The following is a 23904-nucleotide window of genomic DNA, read 5'->3' as shown; positions in this document are numbered from 1 at the left end:
AATGTATATATATTTTTAGAGAGCATAGGAAACTGACTGCTTGCACACAGTTGAAAACATTGAAATCCGTTGCCATTAGCGTGTAACCACTGCCAATTCATATATGTACTCATTTTTAGCGATTTATGGTTGAAAATATTTTGTCCTGCTTATTGAAATTCAAAAGGGATAAACTGCTGGCTTCCCCTCCCGTCGCAACAACCTATGTCCTCTGGCAACACTACAAATAGTTGGGTGAGTGGAAAGTAGCAGAAGCGACCAAGTCGCCGCGGGGCAAAGCAAATATACTACCAACAAATACCAGCCAGCAAAAGCCAACAGCCGACACTTGGCCAGGACTTAGTAGTGCTGGTGCACAAGGGGAAAATGTATTATACTAGTTTTCAGAAAGAAAACAAGAAAAATAACATTAGTAAATAAATAATAAATAATAAACAGTTGAAGTTAAAATAATGACTGTACATGCAAAAAAACAAATAATTGTGTTTACTTTTAATCAGACTTCAAAAATGTTATACAGACTAGATCCACTTAATAATAGACAACTGTTTAAAAAAGTATCTTTTGGATACAAATACACATCAGCGGTACCTAAGTATCTTTCAGGAGTTAAGTCACATAACTTTCGCTCAGTGTACCTACTCCTTTTGCTTCTGTTACTACTTCTGATTTTGCTGGTGGTGCTGCTTGTATGGTTGTTGCTGCCCTGCAGCGACCGCAACGCCTCCTGCCGCAACTTTTGCTGCCACACTATAAATATAACATTAATTTTTATGTTTTCATATTTAGCAACGCTTCGCTGGGCAGACAAACACACACACACATAGTCGAATACCCCGAAGCAGTAGCGCCCATAAAGATATGGCCATTGAATGACGTTTATGAGCGATAACGCTGACGTCGCCGCTGCGCAACACTCACTGTTAAGCGGTTAGCAGTGGCTTAACAGCGCTTTTCCAGCAGCATCCACAACTGTTTCGCTGGTGGGAAAACCTCTGCTAATGCGCCGCGGTCGCTGCGACTGCGACGCCGGCTGTAGCAGAGGCTGCTGCGTCGGCGACTTCTATTGTCATTTGGCACATGTGAAATTTACCGTTACTTCTTCGCTCATTCATTCGCTGTTTACATTCCGATTCGAAGACTTTTTCCAATCGCGCGCGACTTTCGAAAATATATTCCATTTGAATTTTCGATTACATACGCGCCACTGTTATTTCCATACGATCATAGGTTTAAGTGAATCCTAGTTAAATATATTGGCTTGTTAAAATTTCACTAAGTATTTAAAAAGTGAGAACTTGTGTAAAAATTTTTAAAAACTAGTTCTAAAATTCTTATCTAAGGAAAAAAGCAAGTAAAAAGAATCGCGTGGAAAACTTTTCGTTTCTACCTAATGCGTGCGACGTTATTTTAATCAAACTCACTGCACTATGCTAATTACCCATATATGGTAATAGTTAATTAAATCAACCCTCTGTGGGGTGATGTGATTGGAAATGGTAAAGAGACAGACACTTCATATCCACTACAAAAAAACCAACGACGAACTTTCAGAACCGCGTCGATAGTCGAGTGGATCGGTACCAATAAAGTGCTAAGAAAAAAGAAACTAATGAAGATACAATGCATAATATGAACTGTGAAGTGCAAGGACCACACGAGGTGTTCATATCGCAAACAAAATAATAAACAGTGTATATCAGTGGAAACAATACTAACGAATTTCCAGGAAAATCGCAGCAAAGTTCAATCAGACCTACCACAAATGAGGTGTAGACGCCACCGAGTTGAGATCTATCTATATGTCTATAAGTAGACGAAAACGAGACTTTTGCCATAACAACAGAAAAACATTGGTTCATGTAATTCCCAACTGCACATATAATGCCCTGGTGTTGAAAGTGTAGACAGGGCATATGGAATTTGGGCTGAATTTGATAAAGACTTAAGACAGAATTTCCGTTCTGAAATTACTCGATCAATGCACTTAATATATTAATTCAGTTCAAGTGGAACTACAGTCCTACCTAATTATCATGAACTTTCAGTAAAGACGATAATTTTTAAGATCGTTTGTTTTTAAGACTAATTTATTATTGTTGCGAAGTTTAATAATATTTCTGCTCGCTTATTTAGATTTTTTTTGAATATTTTTCATATTTAAATTACAAAGGCAAGGGACTCCTGTTTCGGTATCCGAAAATAGCGATTACAGTCAGGCCACTCAGAGATTAAAGAACACTGATCATTATCTGGCCCAGCGATAGATAGATAGATGGGCTGGCCCTTCACGCCTGCCAAAACCACAAAAGACACATATGTATGTATTTGTTTATATATATGTACATCTGTTTTCCTAAACTCACACTCGACAAAACTTGAACACACGACACGGGGCTGCAGGGCGATAAAATGCAGTGTCAATTGAAGTGCTTGATTAGGCGATTTGCGAGCGATTCGCCAGCGATTTCCAACGCCTGCAATTAGAGACGGCGGCGCACTGCAAAATATACGGAATGTATGGCAGGGGCGTTGGTTTGGTGGGGGTTTTCCGACGGCTCTGTCAGTCACAAGCATCGCGGGGTGGTGCTTGAAAAATGATTTACACGCGCAAATCATAAATTATGCCCATTTCAAGTGGCCCGTTACGCCGGAGAATCCATGACAAATGCAGATGACGCCCAAGCACCGATGACGATGGCGATTGCAATGCAATCTAATGGCTGCTATGATGGTGATTGTGATTGCGGGTTTGATTGAGATTTTCATTGGTACTGGGATGCTGCTAGTGCCGATGATTGTTGTGAAGATGACGCATTTTAACTGACTGACCCTAACCGAACCCATTGTCGTCCGCTGGCTGCGGTTTTTCACCGACTCTTATCATCGACGTCAGTCAGCGCAACTCTAAACAAGCCAAAAGCCAATGGAATCAAATCCACGACACTCCAGTTCAATTTCGAATTTCACACCACTTTCAATCGGACACACACCTGGTTTGATTGAAAGCGGCGACACTTTCAATGCTAATGAGCTGCGATTCCGTTTACCAATCGCCAGAAGGCAATTCAGTTCGCATCGGTCTTCGCTGGGCATCACACCGTAAAACCTTCCGGGTCTCAAAAAAAAAATCTAAAGAAATTAGTATATTCAAAATACCTATTTGATACCTGGATATAGTTTCGGTGGGCCCATGCAGAACGTCACGACTGTCGTACGATTATCGCACAATTCTCACGTCCGGTTGTCCAGCTTAATTAAAAAATATCTTTGTTTTTCGCACTGATAAACGCGGTGGCAACGCAAAAAGGAAGTCTAGATACATACAGTCTGAAGAACGTATTTTCGTACAGTACGATGTTTAAAAGTGATCTCTGTGTGCTGATTGTGATCTCCTTGGCGTTTTCCTTACACTCAGGTTGGTACTGTAGAAAGTAGGATTTTTCCGAGGTCTGTAAGAAAACTGCTTCAAATTCGCAGCTCTTAACCACTTATTTTTAATTACACTTTAATATCAGATTGAATAATTGGCTGTCCAATTACATGTCTTCTAAGTACACTTTGTGCGATTACCCTATATAACCTTTGTTGGTTCATTCTCAAGTTAGCACTTGAATCCTTCTTTTGCTTTCTCGGGGGATATTTGCCCACCTTGAGTATAAAATAACAAAAAGTATTTTTAAATTAAAGTGGATTCACGGCATTACGACAAGATAATTTACACTACTTATTCAATATACATTTCCACGGAATTCTGTCTAGTTGTGAAATCAGTCGCAATATACCGAAAGTAGAATGATCCCTTATCATAAAAAATACTTTAATTATTTCTAAGGCGTAGATTTATAACTTAAGAAATGGTTGATCGATTCTTAACAACTTGGTTTCGTTTAGTTTCACCTGAATATTGCTTTTATTTTTTAAATAAATTAACCCAGTTGAAGATGCATTTAAAATTCTTGTAGTTTTAAACAATGCATCTTTAGGAACTACTAAAGATCTATCTGTAAATCTGTATCTGTAAACCTATAGATCGCCCAACGATTCCTTGCCCAATCTATCCATTCACATCAACGTACGCTCCATTGATCACTGATCAACAGGTTTGCCTTAAGAGCACCTTGTACGTTAGTAATCTTTGGGGACTTAAGAGTGGAATACAGCATCGATTAAGTTCAGAGAGTGCCTTAATCTGCTAGATCACTCTTTATGTATCTCTTCGACGGGCTCTGGTCGGTTTCTTGTCACTTTTGATAAGGCCACCTTGAGACGGTGCAAAAACAAGCACAATCGCAAACGACAGCCACTCTCGGCTCTCGAATTAAAATCGCTGGCGATTCGCTTAAATTTGCTGGTCAATTCTCTAAACGAATTCAGTTGAAAAAGGCGCGTTGTGCGAAACGGGCATCACAGTTTTTAGCGGTTTATTTTCAACTAAAAAAAAACACAAAAGAAACAAACGAAGCTAAATAAAAACAAACCCCATGTAATTCAAACATTCTACAAATTCGAACGCAAATGCAATGATCTGTTTCTGAAATAAATTTGGAAAGACGCGTTTAGCACGTGCCGCACATTCGCAGACACCTTGAAAATACCGCAAAAATAAATCAAAATAAAAGGCTAAACTGATAAGAGTTTATTTATCTGGGCGAGTAGACGCGTGCTAGCTAAAAATATCGACAACAACAATATTTAATTAATTAATTTGCGCGATCGGAGGGGCGTGGCTGTTCGCTCAACAAAAATTTAAATTATACTTCGGCTTTATTAATTGCCAACGTCAACAGAAATGCTTTTGGGAAAAACTTGTTTTTCTTGCTAATATACAAATTAATATCAAATATTTTACTTATTGTTTATAATTCTCATATTTTACTCACAACAAATGTAGTTTTTCGTTAAGTACATATATAATTATTTTCAAAGTTTAATATAAATAAATTTTCTGTGTATTTTTGTGCGTTGCTTTTTTTTGCTCTCTTCGCATTTTTCGGCGATTTTGTTGTTGCCCGATATTTTTGCTGAAATTTGTATTCGGCCTTTTCGGTTTTTGTATCTTTTTGGCTACGTCGCGTTTTTGTGTGTCGCACGATTTTCAACCAGTTTCTTCAGTCTTCTCATCCCGAAATAAGAAATGAGAAGAGAGACGAAAGTAAAAGAGAATTGGCCGGATCGTGTGTTTGTTTTATTTTTTGGCTGGCAAGCGATTCTTCAATGTTTTCGCGTTAATTCTTGCGTTTATTTTTACGTTGACGCTGGTTCTTTTGGCCATTTCTCTGATTAGATAATCTCTGGCGAAGATCTCACGCTTCCTGCTTAGATAATCTATTCAACCAGGGTCGCCAAAAATCAGCCCACTTAATTTTCCCCCTATCCAATACAGTGTCTATACAAACCTTGTAAGATCCAAGTGATAAGAGTGTGAATAAAGCGTTAAACAGACAGCAAAAACTAAAGCAAAAGAAGAGTGAAGACTAGCAAAATACCGTACCATGGCCATAGAGTCACGCTCTACGAGCACTGCAAGTGAAACCACAAAATCCGCCATAAAATCAACCACAAGCTCAAAATCTCCAGTAACATTCGGTAATCTCGGCGAGAAAAGACGCGCCGAACAGCTGTTCCGCTGCGCATGCGCCAACTTCAATCTCCTGCTCCTGACTTTGATTCTCGGATTTGGCAAATGCTGCACTGCCACGCCCACGCCGCTGAGCACGCACTCAACGAACACGCCCACCTCGGCAGTTAGCCCACATAATCCACAGGCGCTGGACGAGGGCGGATCGCTGAGCAAGGTGATCGATGGCAAGGCCTTCATCAACATGGGATTCAAGTTCCTCAACGTTTCCGGAAAGATTGGCACACCCCTCGGCATAGGTGAGAACTGCATTGGCTGATTGAAAAACCGGCGAAAATAGCGAAAAACCAGAAAAGAAGACAGCACAATGGGGCGGGGGGCACAAAGTGCGATGTTTGTTTATAGCCCAGCTTGTGCTAATTTTAGACCACAGATGTCGACGAGGTTGGAGTCGAAAATTAAGTTTGGATACCCTGGATGGGGGTATATAAGCTATGCTTAATTTTATCTTTTCATTTACAAATTTTTATTAAAAACTGCGTTGTAGAACAAACTGAAGTGCTTAACTTGAGCAGATAGTTTGAAATTAAAGCGCGTGCAATTGAATTACAATTTAATCGTTAAAGAATTATCAACAAATGCTAAGACGCTTTTCATTCAAACTTTATTAAGCTGATAGTGTTTGAGTATTTAGTTATCACATTATCCAAAAGCCATTGAGCAATGTAAACGATTATTTCAAAATATTACATTATCTTCGCAGCTGCAAGCAATCCTCTTTGAAGGGAAAATAAACCGTCTTGACGTATATGAGTCAATAATAACATTTAAAATATATAGCCTTTCCTTAATACTACTTAATATGGCATTTCTTAATAGCTGATTTATAATCATCACAATCTTGGTCACCTGCATGTCGAGTCATTCAAAGCGCTTTGCTCACTTCACACTTCGTGCACTTACAATGGGCTCAGTTTAAAAGATACAGATACAAGCACCAATGCAGTTGCAGATACAGATGCAAGAGTGCACCTTCCACTTGTTGCACACACACAGACGGTATGCGGATCCACTGTTACCGTGGTATCGAAATAGCCAAGAATGGTTTATCCACTTCCGCATTGATTTCCGCCTGGCTGACCACCGAGTATCTGTATCTTCTAATGGCTTCGCGATAGGAAAAGCGTTTGGCGTCCGTCTGTGACGTTATTTTGTGGCGCGGGGCATTCCAATCATAAATCTAACTTTAAATCTAGCCACCTGCTTTGGCCAATATGGATTTGCGTTTAGTGCTAGCCCTGAACTGGGGATTATCTTATCGGTCAATTTTACGATTTGTTTTTATGCATTTTTCGACCGCCGGGATTTAGCGACTTGAAGATAAGTGGACAATAAAGGGCAGTCAGACAATAGAAATTTACTTCTATAAATCAAGCATTAATGGATTGATAGTGCAAGGAGCTTTGAATTGGTGCAATAAGTCATTCAAATGATCTTGAAATTATATAGAGTATATGAAGAATTAATATTTAATTTTTAAGACGTATTTGAGCAGTTCTCCTAAGCAAATAATTCTTATTTATTGTTTACACATGTTCTAAAACTATTTTTAAAACTTAAATCTGTTTTAAGTAGTTCGCACTTTCGAAAATCAATATATCAACATATTGAGTGCCAAAAAATAGTCTTAAGGCTAAAATTGCCCCATTTACTTGCATTTTTGTACTTTGCTCTTGGGAATCTTGGACTTTGCTCTATATATTATAAATTGTTGACAAAAAAAACACACATTTTCTTAACCATCTCACAAAAAACAAGGCGCATTTCAGAGATATTTGTATCAGAAATTGACGTAGTCCAGAAATTCAGTGCGCCATCCTATTGCGATGCCTAAGTTAAATTTATATATTTTTTTTAGCTTTTCAGTATGCAGTGTACTAGGGAAATTCACATAAATATAGACCGAGTCGAGCCCCCAAAATGCTCTGTCGATTTGCGTTGTAATGCTGCCCATCAAGGGGCATTATCTCTTTGGTATTCTCTTTTTTCCCTGCTGACTTATTGTTAATTCCATTTGATTTTTCACGCTTGAGAGTTGCTGTCAGATAAATTAACATATGCTTGATATGATATATGTACATATGTGTATACATACACTCGCATCTATATGCGATGTGGCAAGGTCGCCGAAGAGAGGCAGCAGTTGATTCAATTTTCATTCGTACGCCCCATTTCGCTTCAGTTTTTAATTTATTCGCTGTGCCAACAGATCTCTCTAGCATATAGAACTAGTTTGTGCCAGAACCGATGGCAAACAAACAATAACAATAACAAATAACAATAACAAATTAATAGTGGGCGTGCTCATCTTACGTAGAGAGAATGTTGATGCAGTTTAATTGTTTTGTTTGCTTACAGTAAACATGTTTTGATTGATTCAACTATTCTTGGGTAATTGTTGATGCATCAAATCATTCTCTATAGGACAGCATCTTCCAGGAATCACGTGTTTTGTCATTCCATGTATAACATTAAATTCATTGAGGCAATTATCAATTATCAGGTAATCCATTAACCTTGATTTTGACGCAATCGTGGCGCTGAGCTTATCAAAAGCTGTGCTCCCAGTTGAATTAATATTAATTAGTGTTAAATCGGAAAAAAGAGAATAATGAACTGATTGCGTTTTTTTTCCCAGCAATTAACACCTTGCTTAGCCAATATAGTCTTATCAATGTATGCTCATTTTTTTCCCACAGTTATGATTAATTCTTGTTCTAATATGACCATGTGATAAGGGCTTATCAGCTATTTTTTGGCACGCAGTGTCTATTGCTTTTTATTTTTTTTTTTTGTTATATACCGAAAAATAATCGTATGATGATGACAACTTGCAGTTTCTGATTTTCGAGCGACGAAGTGAAGTTTATTGGGTTAAGCCAACCGGATTGTGAGTGGACTTGTTTTCGCCTCTACGATTAACAAAATCATTAGCTATGCTAAGCAGTTTGCCTATCGATTTAGTTTATTTATTCATAGTCTCGCATAGCGTCTGAAGTTTGGCCGAAGTTGGCCATAATGGTGTGATATTGATCTGGTTTTTCGATCTGTGGGGTGTGTCCGCCTCATTACGGAAACTCGGTAATCAATAACCGACTGGTTCAATTTAGTCAAACTCAGTAGGTTGAGATTGTGACAAGAAAACAATGCAACTTAATTGATAGGTGGCAACCGGCTGGAAAATCTATTAGTGGGTTAATTGATGTGCAAACTGACGGTTTAAATCACTTTTCAAGGATGTTATCGCGAGTTCTTTCCTGAATTCATCTTGAGTTTTCTAGTAACGTGTAGAAAAATTCTTTTAAGAAAGACCCTTATCAATCTCAAGCTATGCTAATTTATTTAAAGGCGCATTCAGGGTCACAAGTTATAAATACTTATTTCTCTTTGCCTATTTCTACGCGTAGAGCCTTCATATTATTATTTTTTCATTATCCTATTCAAAATCCTTCTGTGAGCCGCAAGCTAATATTTATTTTTGGACTTTTTCATTCGAACACCCGCCGCATAAGGCAAAGGAACTCATTCATCGTCATGCTTGACGTCATCTGGAATTATTTCAACGAAATTCCCCCATCTGCCCCATAAATACATATATGCATGCATTTGCTCGAATTATAATTTGCCATTTTGTTGACTGTCATCATGCATAATTGAAAACAATTCCCGACCAGCCAGCGCGGCGACACGAAATCGAATTGATTTGACCTTATTGATTGACGGCTGGAAATCGGAGATATCCCATTGTTTATTTTGCCACACGCACTCCACATTGCTGCGAACTTCAGTTACAGCAATTAGCAAGTTTATGCATATGGGAAGGGGAATGGGAATCGAAATGACAATACAGTGGGCCATTGAAATATGCAAAAGTGTGATGGATCGCCACATGGAGCGGGTGGAGGTCATGTGAATGGGTCAAGCGAACAGCTGTCAACGGCAGGCCGCTCGGAAAAACCCTTTTCAAAACGGCTCCACTTCAATATCGCCTCCTTCATTATTATCGCTTTTTCTGGCCCTCTGTTTGTTCAATGGCAATCTATTACATTCATTTTTTTGTATGTGTCACATTTTGTTTTAGGTTCTTACACTAAGAAAAAGAAGTAATAGGCCAACCAAATGACAGAAATCAATTTAAGATATTAAATAAATTTTATCCTACTTATATGAACGCTTTCCCATAATTAATTTTTTTGAGCCACGTATTATGTTATAATAAATACTCGCTATTTTTCTCTGTGTAATGCTGTTGACATTCCTTGGGTTTTCTGGTCGTCTGATGGCTTCTTTCGTTCCGAATATGTGTATTGCATATTTTCAAGGGCTCCTATGTTTTGGATTTTCCGGGGAGGAGGCCAAAAACTTTGTGATCCATTTTGTTTGAGGCTCTTCTGTTGATTAAAAGCTCCCCAGCCATTTGCCTCCATTTTATCGTTTAGTATGCAAATTACTTGTCACACTCACACATATGTATGTACGCAAGCGGATATATATCTGTCTGTGTCTGCAGCTGATTGTTTTTGAAGTTTTTAGCCCTAATCAATTTGAGCCTTTGTTATTTTTCCTTTAATGAGAAAAGTTTGCTCTGTGCGAGAGTGGCCCGTTGAGCCAGTAAGCCCGTAACTCAGAGTCCTTATAATTGGCTTAAAGCGCTTGTTTGCCCATCTAAATCAGCTCTGTTTATGTTGCAGGCCAATCCCTGGAGGCCAAGTGCGATGAGAAGCAGTTCCAGTGCCACAGCGGGGACTGCATCCCCATTCGATTCGTTTGCGATGGCGATGCGGACTGCAAGGATCACAGCGATGAGCAGATTAAGGAGTGCAAGTTTATAGGTGAGTTGCACTGTGAGTTTATTCGACATTTAAAATATATCATTAGAGAGAGCTAACAAATATAATGACTGGAGTTGATATATAAATATAATTAATTTTAATTGCATACAGTATAAAAGCCGTGCTATATTGAATATCATTATTTATATTTCTGTGATGTCCAAACTAGTTAAAGCTTTTGACACCACTGCAAACCAAATAAACGGACTAAAATCTAGTACATTACCCTAACTAGCCTGATAAATATTTTTGCTGAAAAATATATCTACATTAAAGCTAAATATCATAAATATCAAATATGAATATCATTATTTATATTTCTGTGATGTCCAAACTAGTTAAAGCTTTTGACACCACTGCAAACCAAATAAACGGACTAAAATCTAGTACATTACCCTAACTAGCCTGATAAATATTTTTGCTGAAAAATATATCTACATTAAAGCTATAATATAATATATTAATGACAATGGCTTTCAGTAAGTTAGGAATGAATAAATTTAAGAATAAACAATAAGCAGCCTTCTTAAATAGTATTATTTTGTAGGTATCCATTACAGATTCAGTAATAATTTTGTGAGGGAAGCTCCATCATGATTGCAATCAAAAAAGGGAATCACTTGCAAGCGTAATTTGGCCGCCATTTTTGATTGCATACTTCCAGGCGGTCGTTGTAACAGAGCGCCCACAATGGCGTCCGCGTAATTAGGCATGGTCAGCATTTGGTCATTTGTCGGTTTTCCTTTTGTTTGAATCAAACCTGAAACTGCCATCGAAATGGAAACCGAAACTAGTTTGCAACATTTACGCATCGCAATTGTCGCTGACTGGTGACCAAAAACTGTGCCATGGCGTTCCCTCGCCGCGAGTATCTTTGTATCTGTGTATCTGCGAGCTCATTGTATCTGCAACGCACTTAGCATTTAGCTGACTGCAACATGCCGCTCTGTTGCATCAGCAATTTTTTTGTGCCACTGTCTGCCGCTTTATCATCTCGCCTCGCACGAGACTTTTGCGACTTATGGCGGCCCAATGATCGTAAAAGGAAACTATGTGAGGTCGTTTGCTCTGCTCGCGGTTGTTTATCTCCCAACTTTAACCAGCTAGCCAACTAGTGCCAGACACCGAAAACTGAGCAATCGAAATGAGTGCATCCATTTTGGGATTCTTGCGGCGCATAATGCAATGCGTTTATGTAACTCACTGCTGGGGCGAAATGCAGCACCCAGGAGAGAAATTGATAATGAGCAGCAGGATGGGGCAGGAAAAAATCGCATTGCTTTTGAACTTGGGGGAATTCGATAAGAGTGAGCTTGGATTTCCCAAAGAATGCCATCCGTAATTATGCTAAATGCAATAAACGGAACTGCGTTATCTCAGTTTATTTATGTTACTGCGACATTCAAATTGTTTTGTGGTGCAGCGCAAAATGCGTCGAGTGGGTAGGTTATTATGTTCGCATTGCAACATAGTTCAATAAAAAAAAAACGAAATAAAATAATTATTTTAGAATTTTTTTAGTTTTCTGTGTCAAAAGGATACGTGTTCTTCTAGGACTCATCCTGTAATGACTCCAAAATCACACTCATAACAATAATCGAGAGTGACTCAAATGGTTCACTCATTTCAAATCCACTCATCCAGCGATGATTGGACTCAACTCGAGTCGGATTTTTGCACTCGACTCGCTGAGTTTGGCAAGCTTTCGATTTCTCGGCTGCTGCGGAGGCTGCAAACAACTTTGGGCGGAATTGTTTTTAAGGATAGCCGCTCTGCAACCAACCACTCAGTTGGCGGCGAACCTCTCAACCAAACGGATGTAAGCGCGCAAAAGTGTGAAAGGACTGCCTCCTTAGCTAAAAGGGGAATTTGCATATAAATATATATATATACTATATATAAACATAAAAAATACGGGCAAGCCCGAAAACTTCAAGAAACGTGTGAAAAGCCAGGCAGCGAAAGTGTGCCAAGTGTGTAAGTGTGTGCCAAAAAGAAAGGATAAAAAGCCAAGAAAGGATAAACAAATTCAGCGAAAATATTTAAGGCTAATCGGACGACGACCAGACGTAGTCTGCGTTGCCAAGATTCTTTTTATCTCTGACAAACCGCCAGCAGCAGGACATGGAAATCCTGGGTGCCACCAAGCACCCCAAAGGATGTGCCCAAGAAGCCCTGTGCCTCTCGGCTTGTCCGGGCCAGACTTATCCTCAAAGTCAATCGGTGACAGTTGATGGGGCTCACATCCACAAGCCCCCAAAAACAGCCGCTCCTCTTGCCATTTATCATTGAGTTGAACATTAAATGAGTTTCCGCCATTTGGCCCGTCGTCTGACCCCAAAAATGGATTATCATGTTTACAATTTATATGTCTGTTTGTCCGCTCTGCTCGTAATGAACTTGAAATGGGCTGCTCGAGGGCAGTTTTTGTTTGCGGAAATTATGCAATCAATTTGTGCAAGTTGGCTGGACCACTTAAATATGTCACCCGAGTGTCCTGGCTGGAAATTGTCGTGTTTTGTTTGTCAATCATAAACGAGAGTCTTGGCCAATCGAAGTGCTCATCGCCTAATCTTCTGCAGCTCCTCAAGGAAAGCACATTGTGAAAGTCGCGGGAAAAACTACGGAAAATGGGGCGCATTTGGTGTTTACTCTTCGTTAGCAGTTTGCTGCACACACAGAGCCAAAGTTTTCGCGTTCTGGCCATAAATGGTATGAAAATTATGTTGATTATTTCGTTTGGTCCGAATTTAATGGTCAAACATAATATTTGAGTTGACACTATTATAAATGAAGTGAACTGTTTATTTATGAACATTTAATAACTAAAATAATCGTAGAAATATACGCCATACTAGAGTTATTTAAATAGAAACTACACGCATAGTCGAAACATAATTTATGCATATCATGCATAATTCCAGCTTATTTGCCAAAATGAGTAGTGCTAAATAAATAAGCTAAGAGCTCGATGGATTTTAAAATGCAAACAATTAAATTTAATATATGTTCCAGTTGACTGTCACTGCGACTAAGTTTAAGTACTCTTTAAAAGTCTGTAGTGTTGCTATCATGTCTTTTTATCAGCCTTCTTTAAGAGACCCGAAACGACATTGTTGAAATGCTGAAGAACACTCGTTTTAACTAGTCCAAGTTTGGCGGCAAACTTTTAACTATTATCAGGTGGAAAACTTTTCGACACCTTTTAACTTAAATTAAACACACCGAAATCCCAATCATCTGGATTTACAGAAATCCCGAGTTCTCCTCCAGAGTTTTTTTTTGCCAGTTTTCCGCATTTCCCGGAGCCTGTATCCTTTATGCAGGATTCCGGCTATGCCTCGCATGCAACAGAATATTTTTGCAAGCGCCGCTTAACATTTGCATACAAATTGGCTGAGAGCAGAGACTGAGCGGGAAAATACACGGAAACATCAACTGCCAAAGGCCAAAGTTTTTTAATCAACTGAAAAGCCGTTTAAACTTAGTTAAAAAATAAATTATGCCGCAAAATGCTGCATGACAGCGCAACTTTCCTATTCCTTCCATTCATTTTTTTTTTTTGTTTATGCCAATTTTGTCCCGTTTTTGGGAGTGGCCTGCTAAAATGCAATCAATGAAGGATTCGCCCTGTCATGTCAGACATGATGCAAAAAGTGCTGTAATTTGATTTTTAATTGGAGACCGGAGCCGACATCCCATTTTAATATGAGCAGATCAGCAGATATTACCAATTTGCCCGCTGGGCACAATTCCCAGAAAATAATGTCAAATATTAGCAAAAACGAAACGCAAGGAATAACAACATAAAACCGAATCGACAATCATTGAACCAAAAGTGGGCGTGGGGAAAATGCTTTTCACTCCCCTTCACTTGTTTCCTTTCATTCGGTTTTATACATTTTATTCTCGCTCGGGTCACACATGTGGCCAATTTTTATTGTTCACTGACTGTGTATTTATATTTGCCTTTTTTGTTTTGCCTTTTTTATTTTACTTTTTTTTTAACAAATATTGGCGCACATCAAAGTTTTGCTTTGCGCACACACAAACAATTTTTTTGTTGCCACATTTCGTTGGAATTCATAAAAAGTTTAGAAAAGTAATCATATAAAATGTTATTGATATGGCCAACAACAGGCCTGACAAGCATAAAAATTGATTAAACTTTACAGGCCCAAAATAAACGCATTTCCTTTGGCGCTGGCCACGATTTGCCTAATCAACAGCAATTCTCAAAGGCCACAAGGCATTTTCCAATCATTTACACCGAAAATATTCGGAATTCCATTTTATAGTGATCGTAAAAATAGCCCAAAAGTGCCCGAAGAATTTGTTAAATGCCAGGACCTTCTCCTTCCATTTTCCTTTAAGGAAATTTTCTAATTGCCATGGCTGTTTGCCGAAAGTATGCAATAGAATTTTGTGACCAGCTTTTCCGGCTGCGGGGCGGTGAAAAAATCGCTGCGTTTCATAGCAACAAGTCAGCGGAATCTAAAACCGACTAATCCGATTACAAGCCATACACGTACTCCATATATATTTATACATATATGTATCTGTGTACACACGCGGTGTAAAATAAAAATGACACATTTTTGCTGCCCCTTGGAGTGGCATTGAAAAGCCATTGCAGCGCTCTTTTTGTTTGTGCTTGTGGGGTATTTTCCCTGCTCAGCACGTGCTCAAGTGCGTGTAAATAAATATGTGTGTGTGTGTGGTCGTATATGTTTATAAACAGGGCGTGTGGGCGTGGCCACACATACGTACATATACTCACAAACACGCGCATACTTCTGAGTGGCCCCTATTTCCTCTGCTGTTTGTTTGGCTTTTGTTTTTGATACGGGTCGCCTGCAGAGTTCAACGCCAGGCAAACATACAACTGCGGTCGAACTAAGACCTACTACGCCCAACAAAAATTCTTCAAATTTCAAATGTTTTTGTGTGTCAATTATTCCTATTTAAATAGGCCTTTAAAAAGTCAATCAAGTCAAACCGCCAATATGGTTAATTGCTGAATTAAACGAAGAAGGCGCTTTTACCTTTCTTCTTTCTTTCACAGTTTAAACTGTTTATTTTTGCAACTTAAGTTACTATTAAAAAAATATGTAAATATGTATGTAATATCAGCTTAAGTCTAAGTGTGGTTTTAATCCACTCAACAACTACTTACTAAACCAAATTAAGTTAGTTTTAAGCAATAAATTGATCAGCAGCATGTAAAGTAGCTCGAAATAAATCACTTTAGTCTATTTACTTAACAGCAACATCAGACTAACCACGATTTTACCCGATTTTCCTGCTTTTCGCAGAGGCCACTTGCTCGTCGGACCAATTTCGCTGCGGGAATGGCAACTGCATACCGAACAAATGGCGCTGCGATCAGGAGAGCGATTGTGCCGATGGCTCCGATGAAGCCAACGAATTGTGCAGTAAGTATTGCGCCGCTACCTGGCGCTGAAGTCCCTTGAATCCGCGTATACGGATACGGGGAATCCCGCGGAGAATGCGCCAGTCATTTAGCTAACCGACGACTATTTCGATTGTGTGTGTTTAGTGAACGCCTGTCCCAACAACGAGTTCAAATGCCAAACGGTCGACCAGTGCATTCCGCGCAGCTGGCTCTGCGATGGCAGCAACGATTGCCGCGACAAGTCCGATGAGGCGCACTGCAGTAAGCTCAGAACTAGACCCACTTCGTCCTTGCAATCGATACGATCCAAAGCAAAAACAAAAGCAAATACCACACACTGCCCACCCACCCACTGTGTGCCGTTTAATCGCTTTCACTAACCAACTTGCCGCATAACTCATACGCACCCTTAATGGAGTGGCGCGCTTGCATAATTTTCGCAACAATTTCCCCCCCTTGTGCTTAGAAGTTTAATCAAGTCATTGAGAGTGAGAGTCCTGAGAGTGTGTGTGTTTGAGCATCGAGTGTGCTTGTGTGTTGGTGTGAGTGCGCGGGCGTATTGTGTACTCATTCCCAGCGGCTCTTGACAACAAGTATACGACGCGTTGTCGCTGGGGCACGGCAATATCGCATGAAATTCGTTTAATACCCACCCGCAGACAAGTGTGCTGCTGCCACAGGATGCCTGTCGCTTTCAGGGTTCAAGTACAGTCGAGCTTCTACAAAAGCAACTTGATTTGTTCTTAAATAAAATAGCGTTAGGACTTGCAAGCTTGTTACCAGAAGACTACACCTTTTGTTAGGTAAGATTACACGTAGAAATGAAGTACTGGACTTAATCCGATGCTAGTTTTTGAACATCGAAGTCTTAGATATGTTCCAAGTCCAAATATTTCCCCTTTGTATATGTTAGCGATAAATCAATGGTTATACATGGCGTATGCGTGATGTGTCGAAAGTAATGACAACTACAATCCGATGCTTTCTCTTCCCTTTCTCCCATCTTTAATAAACGCTGCACATCGATATCGTTAGGAGCTCGAACCTGTTCACCGGATGAATATGCTTGCAAAAGTGGCGAGGGGCAATGTGTTCCTTTGGCCTGGATGTGCGACCAGAGCAAGGACTGCAGCGATGGCTCCGACGAGCACAACTGCAGTAAGAATAATCCACCAGTCTTTCCTTCTTAAAGTTGGAGTAGAGAAATTCTTCTTGTTCTATCTGAAATTCCTAGAATCCTTCTTTAGTTAACTGCATTTTTTACCAAGCTTCTTTAAAAATATTTATTTTAATTTAGATTTCTTCGAAATGTTTTCCTCTACCTCAAGTGTTTTATATATTTGTTTTCTACCCACTGGAGCAGTTTAAATTTAGCTATTTTATTTACTTGCTTCGGTTCAACTTTAGTTAAGACAAATGCCTTGAGTTCTAGTTGAGCTTCTCTTCTCCTGGATGTACATTGTACAAACACAATTTTAGTAGCTGCCTTCCGCATCCAACTGGCATCTGAGCTAGCCCCATTCACCCTCTGAAAACTAAACCTCATTGCTAACTTATTCCAACTATTGAGGCAACCGCACTTCATTTGGCTTTTGGTTTTTAGTTGCCTGCCATTCGAGCTTGCAGCTTGCTGTGGCAAGGATTCCGATGACCCCGAATGGAGTGCGGATAATCATTTCATACTGTACTTAGAACCCAGATGTGGGAAAACGGTAGAATAACACTGCATTCGTATTTGATTTGTGTATGTTTATTTTCCTTGTTAGAAAGTTCAATTAAAAGGTTCCACATCATTTGAAAATACATCTTATTGTTTGCTTGTGCATTCCTGTAAGTTTCTCGTTTTACCAAGTGCATCGTAACTTCAACTTACCTAAACTCCACTTTCCAGCTCCAGCACCACGCCATAAAGTAACCACCATTTCCAACCCATCATAACTCCCCAGTCACTTCATTTTGGCTTTGACTTCTATTGTTTGCCTCGTATTTGTTGCAACTCTCTTTGTGGCGAGTTAAGCCTAAATATTTTTGATAAATTCGCAGACCAGACCTGTCGTGCCGACGAGTTCACCTGCGGCAATGGACGGTGCATCCAGAAGCGATGGAAGTGCGACCACGACGACGACTGCGGCGACGGATCCGACGAGAAGGAGTGCCCAGTGGTGCCCTGCGACTCCGTGGCGGAGCACACCTGCACTAATGGAGCCTGCATCGCCAAGCGTTGGGTCTGCGACGGTGACCCGGACTGTTCCGATGGCTCCGATGAGCGGGTGAGTGAATAATGCCGGCCATAAATTTCCATTCCTTGCTAGTCCGCAGAGAAACTTACCCTTATCCTTACTCAAACCGAGACCCAGACCCAAACCCCTGCCCCTGCCTTTGAAACATCCTTCCGTTTTTTGGTGCTCGCCTAAGCCACATGAATTATGGCCAAGTTGGGCATAACTCAGCGCCCTGCCAGCTTTGGCAGCTTTTGTTGTCAACGCATGGCACGCATAAAATTGCATTTTTGCATGCTCAGGGGGTGCATAATTTCCCCTGTGTGCGGCCATTTCCCCCTTTGCATACTTTTCCGCAGGAAAACTTGCCAAACTGAGGGCCGGAAACTTTGACTGGTTCCGCAGCCTAACCCTCGTTTTATTTTGCACCTTTCCCACAAAACGAAAATGTCAGCAATTTAAGCTATTTAAGTTTAAGTGCATCCTGGATTCCCGAGCAGTATTGTTCAAATACTTTGGTGCAAATTACTATTAAATAAAATAAATTTAAGTGATATCAGCACATTTAAATTTATGGAATGTTTCATATTGAACCACACTTATAAAAACTTTTCGGTTCTTCTTATTTCAGTCCTGTGCGAATGTGACCAAGACGACCACGCCCTGTTTATCGCATGAATACCAGTGCAAAGATCGCATCACCTGCCTGCATCACAGCTGGCTCTGCGATGGTGACCGCGACTGTCCCGATGGCGACGACGAGCACACGGCCAACTGCAAGAACGTCACCTGCCGGGCGGACCAGTTCCAGTGCGGCGATCGCAGCTGCATTCCGGGACATCTCACCTGCAATGGGGACAAGGACTGCGCCGATGGCAGCGACGAACGGGATTGCGGACTAAGTCTGAGTCTGGGAGTCAACCAAGGAGGATGCAACTCAACCAGCGAATTCGACTGCGGTGGAGGTCAGTGCGTTCCCCTCTCGAAGGTCTGCGACAAGAGGAAGGATTGTCCGGATGGCGAGGACGAGCCGGCTGGAAAGTGCGGGATAAACGAGTGCGCCTCCAAGAACGGAGGCTGCATGCACCAGTGCATCGATCTGAAGGTGGGTCACCACTGCGAATGCCACGAGGGCTACAAGTTGTCTCCGGACAAGCGAAACTGCCAGGACATCAATGAGTGCGAAGTCCCGGGAAAGTGCTCTCAGATATGCGTGAACGAAATGGGGGGCTTCAAGTGTGAGTGCGAAGCGGGCTACATGAGGGATCCCAAAAATCACACCAGATGTAAGGCCAGCGAAGGACACGCCTCCCTGCTCCTGGCCAGACGCCATGACATCCGCAAGATAGCACTCGACCACATGGAAATGACCTCCATAGTGAATAGTACAAAGGCAGCCACTGCCCTGGACTTTGTGTTCCGCACGGGAATGATCTTCTGGAGCGATGTGACCACCCAGAGTATATATAAAGCACCGATTGATGAGGGGAACGAAAAGACGGTGGTGCTGACCAAATCCTCGGTGACCTCGGATGGCCTGGCTGTCGATTGGATCTATAACCATGTATACTTTACGGACACTCATAAGTGCACCATCGAACTGACCAACTTCGAGGGCAGCATGGGTAAGGTCCTGGTAAAGGACTCCCTGGACATTCCGCGCTCCATTGCTTTGGATCCCATCGAGGGCTGGATGTACTGGTCCGACTGGGGCGCCTCTCCGCGCATCGAAAGGGCGGGTATGGATGGCTCCCACCGCACCACCATCATCAGCTACGACGTCAAGTGGCCCAATGGTATCACCCTGGACCTGGTTAAGAAACGCATCTACTGGGTAGATGGTAAGCTTAACGTTATCTCGTCGGCGAACTATGATGGCTCACAACGGAGCCAGGTGCTCTACTCCGGCGAATACCTGCGACATCCCTTCTCAATCACCACCTTCGAGGACAATGTGTACTGGACCGACTGGGACAAACAGGCGGTCTTCAAGGCGAACAAGTTTACCGGAGAGGATGTGGAGCCCGTTACAGCAATGCACATGGTAAGTTATATTAGATGATGATATTAACTTATATGTGAAACCACAAAACCTCCTTCAAAACCTATACGTATATTTTATTCATTTTTTTTTCGTTATAGCTCCAGCATCCGATGGTGGTGCATGTGTACCATCCTTACCGCCAGCCGGATGGCGTGAATCACTGCCAGTCGGTGAATGGCCACTGTTCTCATCTCTGCCTGCCAGCTCCTAGGATCAATGAGAGGAGTCCTCGCATATCCTGCGCTTGTCCCACGGGTCTGAAGCTGATGGTCGATGGCCTCATGTGCGTCGAGGATCGTAAGTACTCGAGAACTTTCATTAACTCTTTAGCCATTTTGCTTTTAACTTAACCAGCATGGCTTTGATTTTGATTTTATGCTTACTAATAAACCCCCAAAACCCGATTCCCCAATCCGGCATGACTTGCATCCGCATGTAGCACTTTATTTGCCACCAGTCACGAGACCCCCGAGAGCCCGCAAAACGAAACCGAGGACAAAATCCCCGAGGAGGCGGCTGCCCACGGGTGTACAGGTGGGACATGCTGACATTCGGATTGAAATTAACGATGATCTCCAGCTGAGCACCAGGCTACCCCTGTTGCCCACGACTTTCGGTAGGAGTGACCAACTCGTTCTGTGTCATGTCCTTATGTGTCGTTTTTTGTGGTCCACCCTAAAAGGGTGGTCTCCATCTACGTGTTGTGCTCATTTTGTCCTCGAAAGTCATTATGTTTTTGCTGTCTTTGTTTCACATTAAAATATATGTTAAATACATTATAAAAGTCTACCAATTTCTTTGAAGATTCAAAGAATAATTTTATCACGCTTACCACATATTTATTTACCATGCTATTGTTTTGTCATGTATAAGTGGATTTGTCAATTTTGTTTCAACTTAAAGTTGAAGAAATATCCTGATAAATGTGTAAAGCTGATTTAAATTGGTTTTGACACGCCAATCATTCAAAAATGTCCCAAAAAACACATACGACTTGCACACACATTACCGTCGCTCAACTTTAGATTTTTAAATGACAAAACGGAAGCAACGAAAACTTAATCAGCGGCACGTCAACTTAAATTTTGATTAATAAGACTCTCGAGCAACTTGATAGTTATCCTTTCGGATGGGTTGACAACCCAGGGACTTCCTCTCAATTTATAAGTTCGACGTCTACCCTGTCACTGCTTTTTTTTCTCGATTCACGCACTGTTTATAAACACTTTCGTGGGATTCTGATTCAGATTTATTGCAAGCGTATTAATCAAACTGCTCCCCAAGATCCGCACTCCACCAGAGCGCCTTTTGTGCGGATGCAGCCAACCCACAACATTGGCTTTGTCATGGCCCACATTAATCATCATCAAGGAGCTCGGTTGGGGTATATCCCCATATATCCTTGACAGTTTCATAAATGCCAACGCAGTTGAGCCACTTGCATTGCCGCCAACCGCAAGTAGGCCCTCGCCCGGCCCAACACTGCAATTGAAACCTCTAAAGAGAAGCCATCAAGCACCACCCCAACCCAGCCCGTGCGACGCATCCCATCCTGTTCCATCATCCCCTAGCCCACAATCCCCAGCCGCAAAGTATGAGGTTAATATCGGAGGTTTCGAGTGACGCCTCCATCCCCAGAGGAGTGTTTGCTTTAAAGTGCGGCTCAACTTAATGTTGATAACTTTTAATGTTTTGACTAGCAGCAAGCTGAAAGAAGTCCTCCCGCGACGCCTGACAAAAATCCCATTAAATGCGCTGCGTTAACGATGTCATTAGGTTTGCCATTGCCATTCCCATTCCCAATGCCATTGCCATTGCCAATGCCATTTTCATTCCCAATCTAAGTCGGCGGCAGGCCGCTTCTTTCGCATAAAAGTTTGCGCCATCAAAGGCGCGAGCGCGTTTAAGTGTTTATTTGCGCCTAAATGCGCACTTTGAGCGATTTGATTGAAAATTCCTTCGCTGCTGTGGAGAATGGAGGAGTTTAGGGGGATTCTAAGCGGCTTGGATTTTGATGTTGATTCCCTTTTTCACTCTGCTCCTTTATTGCAATGATTTCCGTTTGCCTTTTTATACAGTTTTCCCTTTTGTTTATCATTGCCGAAGGTGAAGTAGCGTATATAAGCCCTGTCATCGTGCGACAAAATCTGTATTAAAGGGTTGGAAAAATGTCGTTGGTGGCCAAACCATTAAATTTAGAGGATTTTTTTTAGATCCTGATTAAATTCGCTTTTAATGTTGTGTGTCAATTATTAAGAATTTTAAACTTTTTTTGGCTTGTTCACAGTTTCAACTATTTCAATTTATTTGAGAGCTCTACAAATTTGTTAAATACGTATGTTGTTTTTATTGTTGCATGTTTCATAACACGTTTGAATATGTTTATAAACTAATATAAGTTTGTGCCAGTTGTGTTCATATATGTTCGTTTGTTTTTTGTTCGTCTATTATTTTATTGAAAATTTGTCTAATTCCGAACTCATTTTTTCCGCAGTTGCCGACCAGCGTCCAGTGAAAAACCATACTCAAATCGAAAAGACCACAACGCCCAGTGAGCAGCCGGATTCCGGCTTTATTGCACTGGTGGTCATAGCCAGTCTCAGTGGATTCGCTGTCCTGCTATCGGTGGTAAGTTGGCTGGGCAGAGATTTGATGACATTCGGGGGGTATTCAATTAACTAATCAATTTATGTGGTTCGTGACAGCTCCTGCTCATTGGCTATCGCTACTGCAGCAAGCGACGCATCAACTCGATGAACTTCGAGAATCCCATCTACCGCAAGACCACCACCACAGAGGATCACTTCAGTTTGCGCAAAAACCTGCCGGCGCGGATCTACGACCACACCAGTGTCATGGATGAGGAGGTGGGTCTCCAATCATCAATTACCATATTACTAAACAAATTATAAAAATCCAAGTATAATAACAATCAAAAGATTTAAGACATTATATTATATTATATTATTATTATATTATTTCATTATATTAATAATTAATTTCTGTTATAATTATTTTAATTTATCTTACTTTATCTTTGCAGTACTCACCCGTCATAGGCATATCCTCGTATTAGATTGATTCCTCTGGAATCGTGTGAAATGTGGATTGGATGATTGTTGCGCTTGGTCGCTGGGAAAATTAGATGACCAATGCTAACTCGAGACCCGCGGCAGAAACACACACGCCTGAAGACTGAGCAACTCTGTGTATTGTGTAAATTAATTATTTTAAAATTTTAAGGCACGGCAAGGACGGCGGGTCACCTTGGAGCGCATCCTTAAAGGATGCTGTACAAAATACTATGTCGCAGAGTTCTATCACAAATAAACAAAAGAAATAACAAAACAGAAATAGTTACGAGAATCGTGAAAGGAAACGAGAAATCTAATTGCTAATTATAAATTACATAGTTCCAAACTGTATATAGCTGTAAGTGTGCATTATTTTTAAATGACGCAAATTAATATTACTATACGTAAACATGACAAAGAGATCATTATGCTTATGGTCTACTATTAGAGCGAGTTGAGAAATTATATTTCTGTTGTCGAGGAGCAGAGTCGTTTTATTATATTAAAATTATTACTACATACGTATTAGCCTTTTGTTAACTGTATTTGTTAAGTGTACATACATATGTATATGTTTCCCAACTAAAAAGAAAATATGATGAATAATAAACTCAGAACATACTTATGTGTAGCGTACTCCTGTGATATAATTACCTGACTTTGTGGATGGGATTTAAA

At 40.8% G+C, this 23904-nt stretch overlaps 1 protein-coding gene across 16 annotated transcripts; it reads left to right on the top strand.

The window, feature by feature from the left end:
* The first annotated feature begins 1550 nt into the window (after positions 1-1550).
* Positions 1551-23862, top strand: LOC6729656 (very low-density lipoprotein receptor). Of its 16 annotated transcripts, none has more exons than XM_044923438.1 (13): positions 1551-1892; positions 5387-5880; positions 10333-10473; positions 15789-15908; positions 16034-16150; positions 16925-17047; positions 17933-18159; positions 18740-20152; positions 20251-20449; positions 20592-20768; positions 22647-22780; positions 22858-23019; positions 23196-23862. In XM_044923438.1, exons 2-13 carry the CDS (start codon positions 5496-5498, stop codon positions 23226-23228), a joined length of 3231 nt encoding a protein of 1076 aa, XP_044779373.1. In that variant the 5' UTR covers positions 1551-1892; positions 5387-5495; the 3' UTR covers positions 23229-23862. The 16 variants fall into 16 exon arrangements, with proteins under 16 accessions (XP_044779373.1, XP_039151625.1, XP_039151628.1 ...); XM_039295691.2 differs by having other exon boundaries at positions 1845-1862; XM_039295692.2 differs by lacking the exon at positions 1551-1892 and adding an exon at positions 4272-4486.
* The last annotated feature ends 42 nt before the right edge of the window (positions 23863-23904 follow it).

Source organism: Drosophila simulans, chromosome 3R (assembly GCF_016746395.2).
Source record: "Drosophila simulans strain w501 chromosome 3R, Prin_Dsim_3.1, whole genome shotgun sequence".
In the NCBI taxonomy this organism is placed as follows: domain Eukaryota; kingdom Metazoa; phylum Arthropoda; class Insecta; order Diptera; family Drosophilidae; genus Drosophila; species Drosophila simulans.
The sequence above is the reverse complement of the archived record's forward strand: the minus strand, read 5'-3'. Positions and strand labels throughout refer to the sequence as shown.

Bases quoted from the DNA above. Each gene is read 5' to 3' on its own strand.
- LOC6729656 (XM_044923438.1), top strand. From the start codon at position 5,496: ATGGCCATAGAGTCACGCTCTACGAGCACTGCAAGTGAAACCACAAAA. The intron at 15,909-16,033 runs GTAAGTATTGCG...GTGTGTGTTTAG, and splicing joins TGAAGCCAACGAATTGTGCA to TGAACGCCTGTCCCAACAAC. The intron at 20,769-22,646 runs GTAGGAGTGACC...TTTTTTCCGCAG, and splicing joins CCTGTTGCCCACGACTTTCG to TTGCCGACCAGCGTCCAGTG.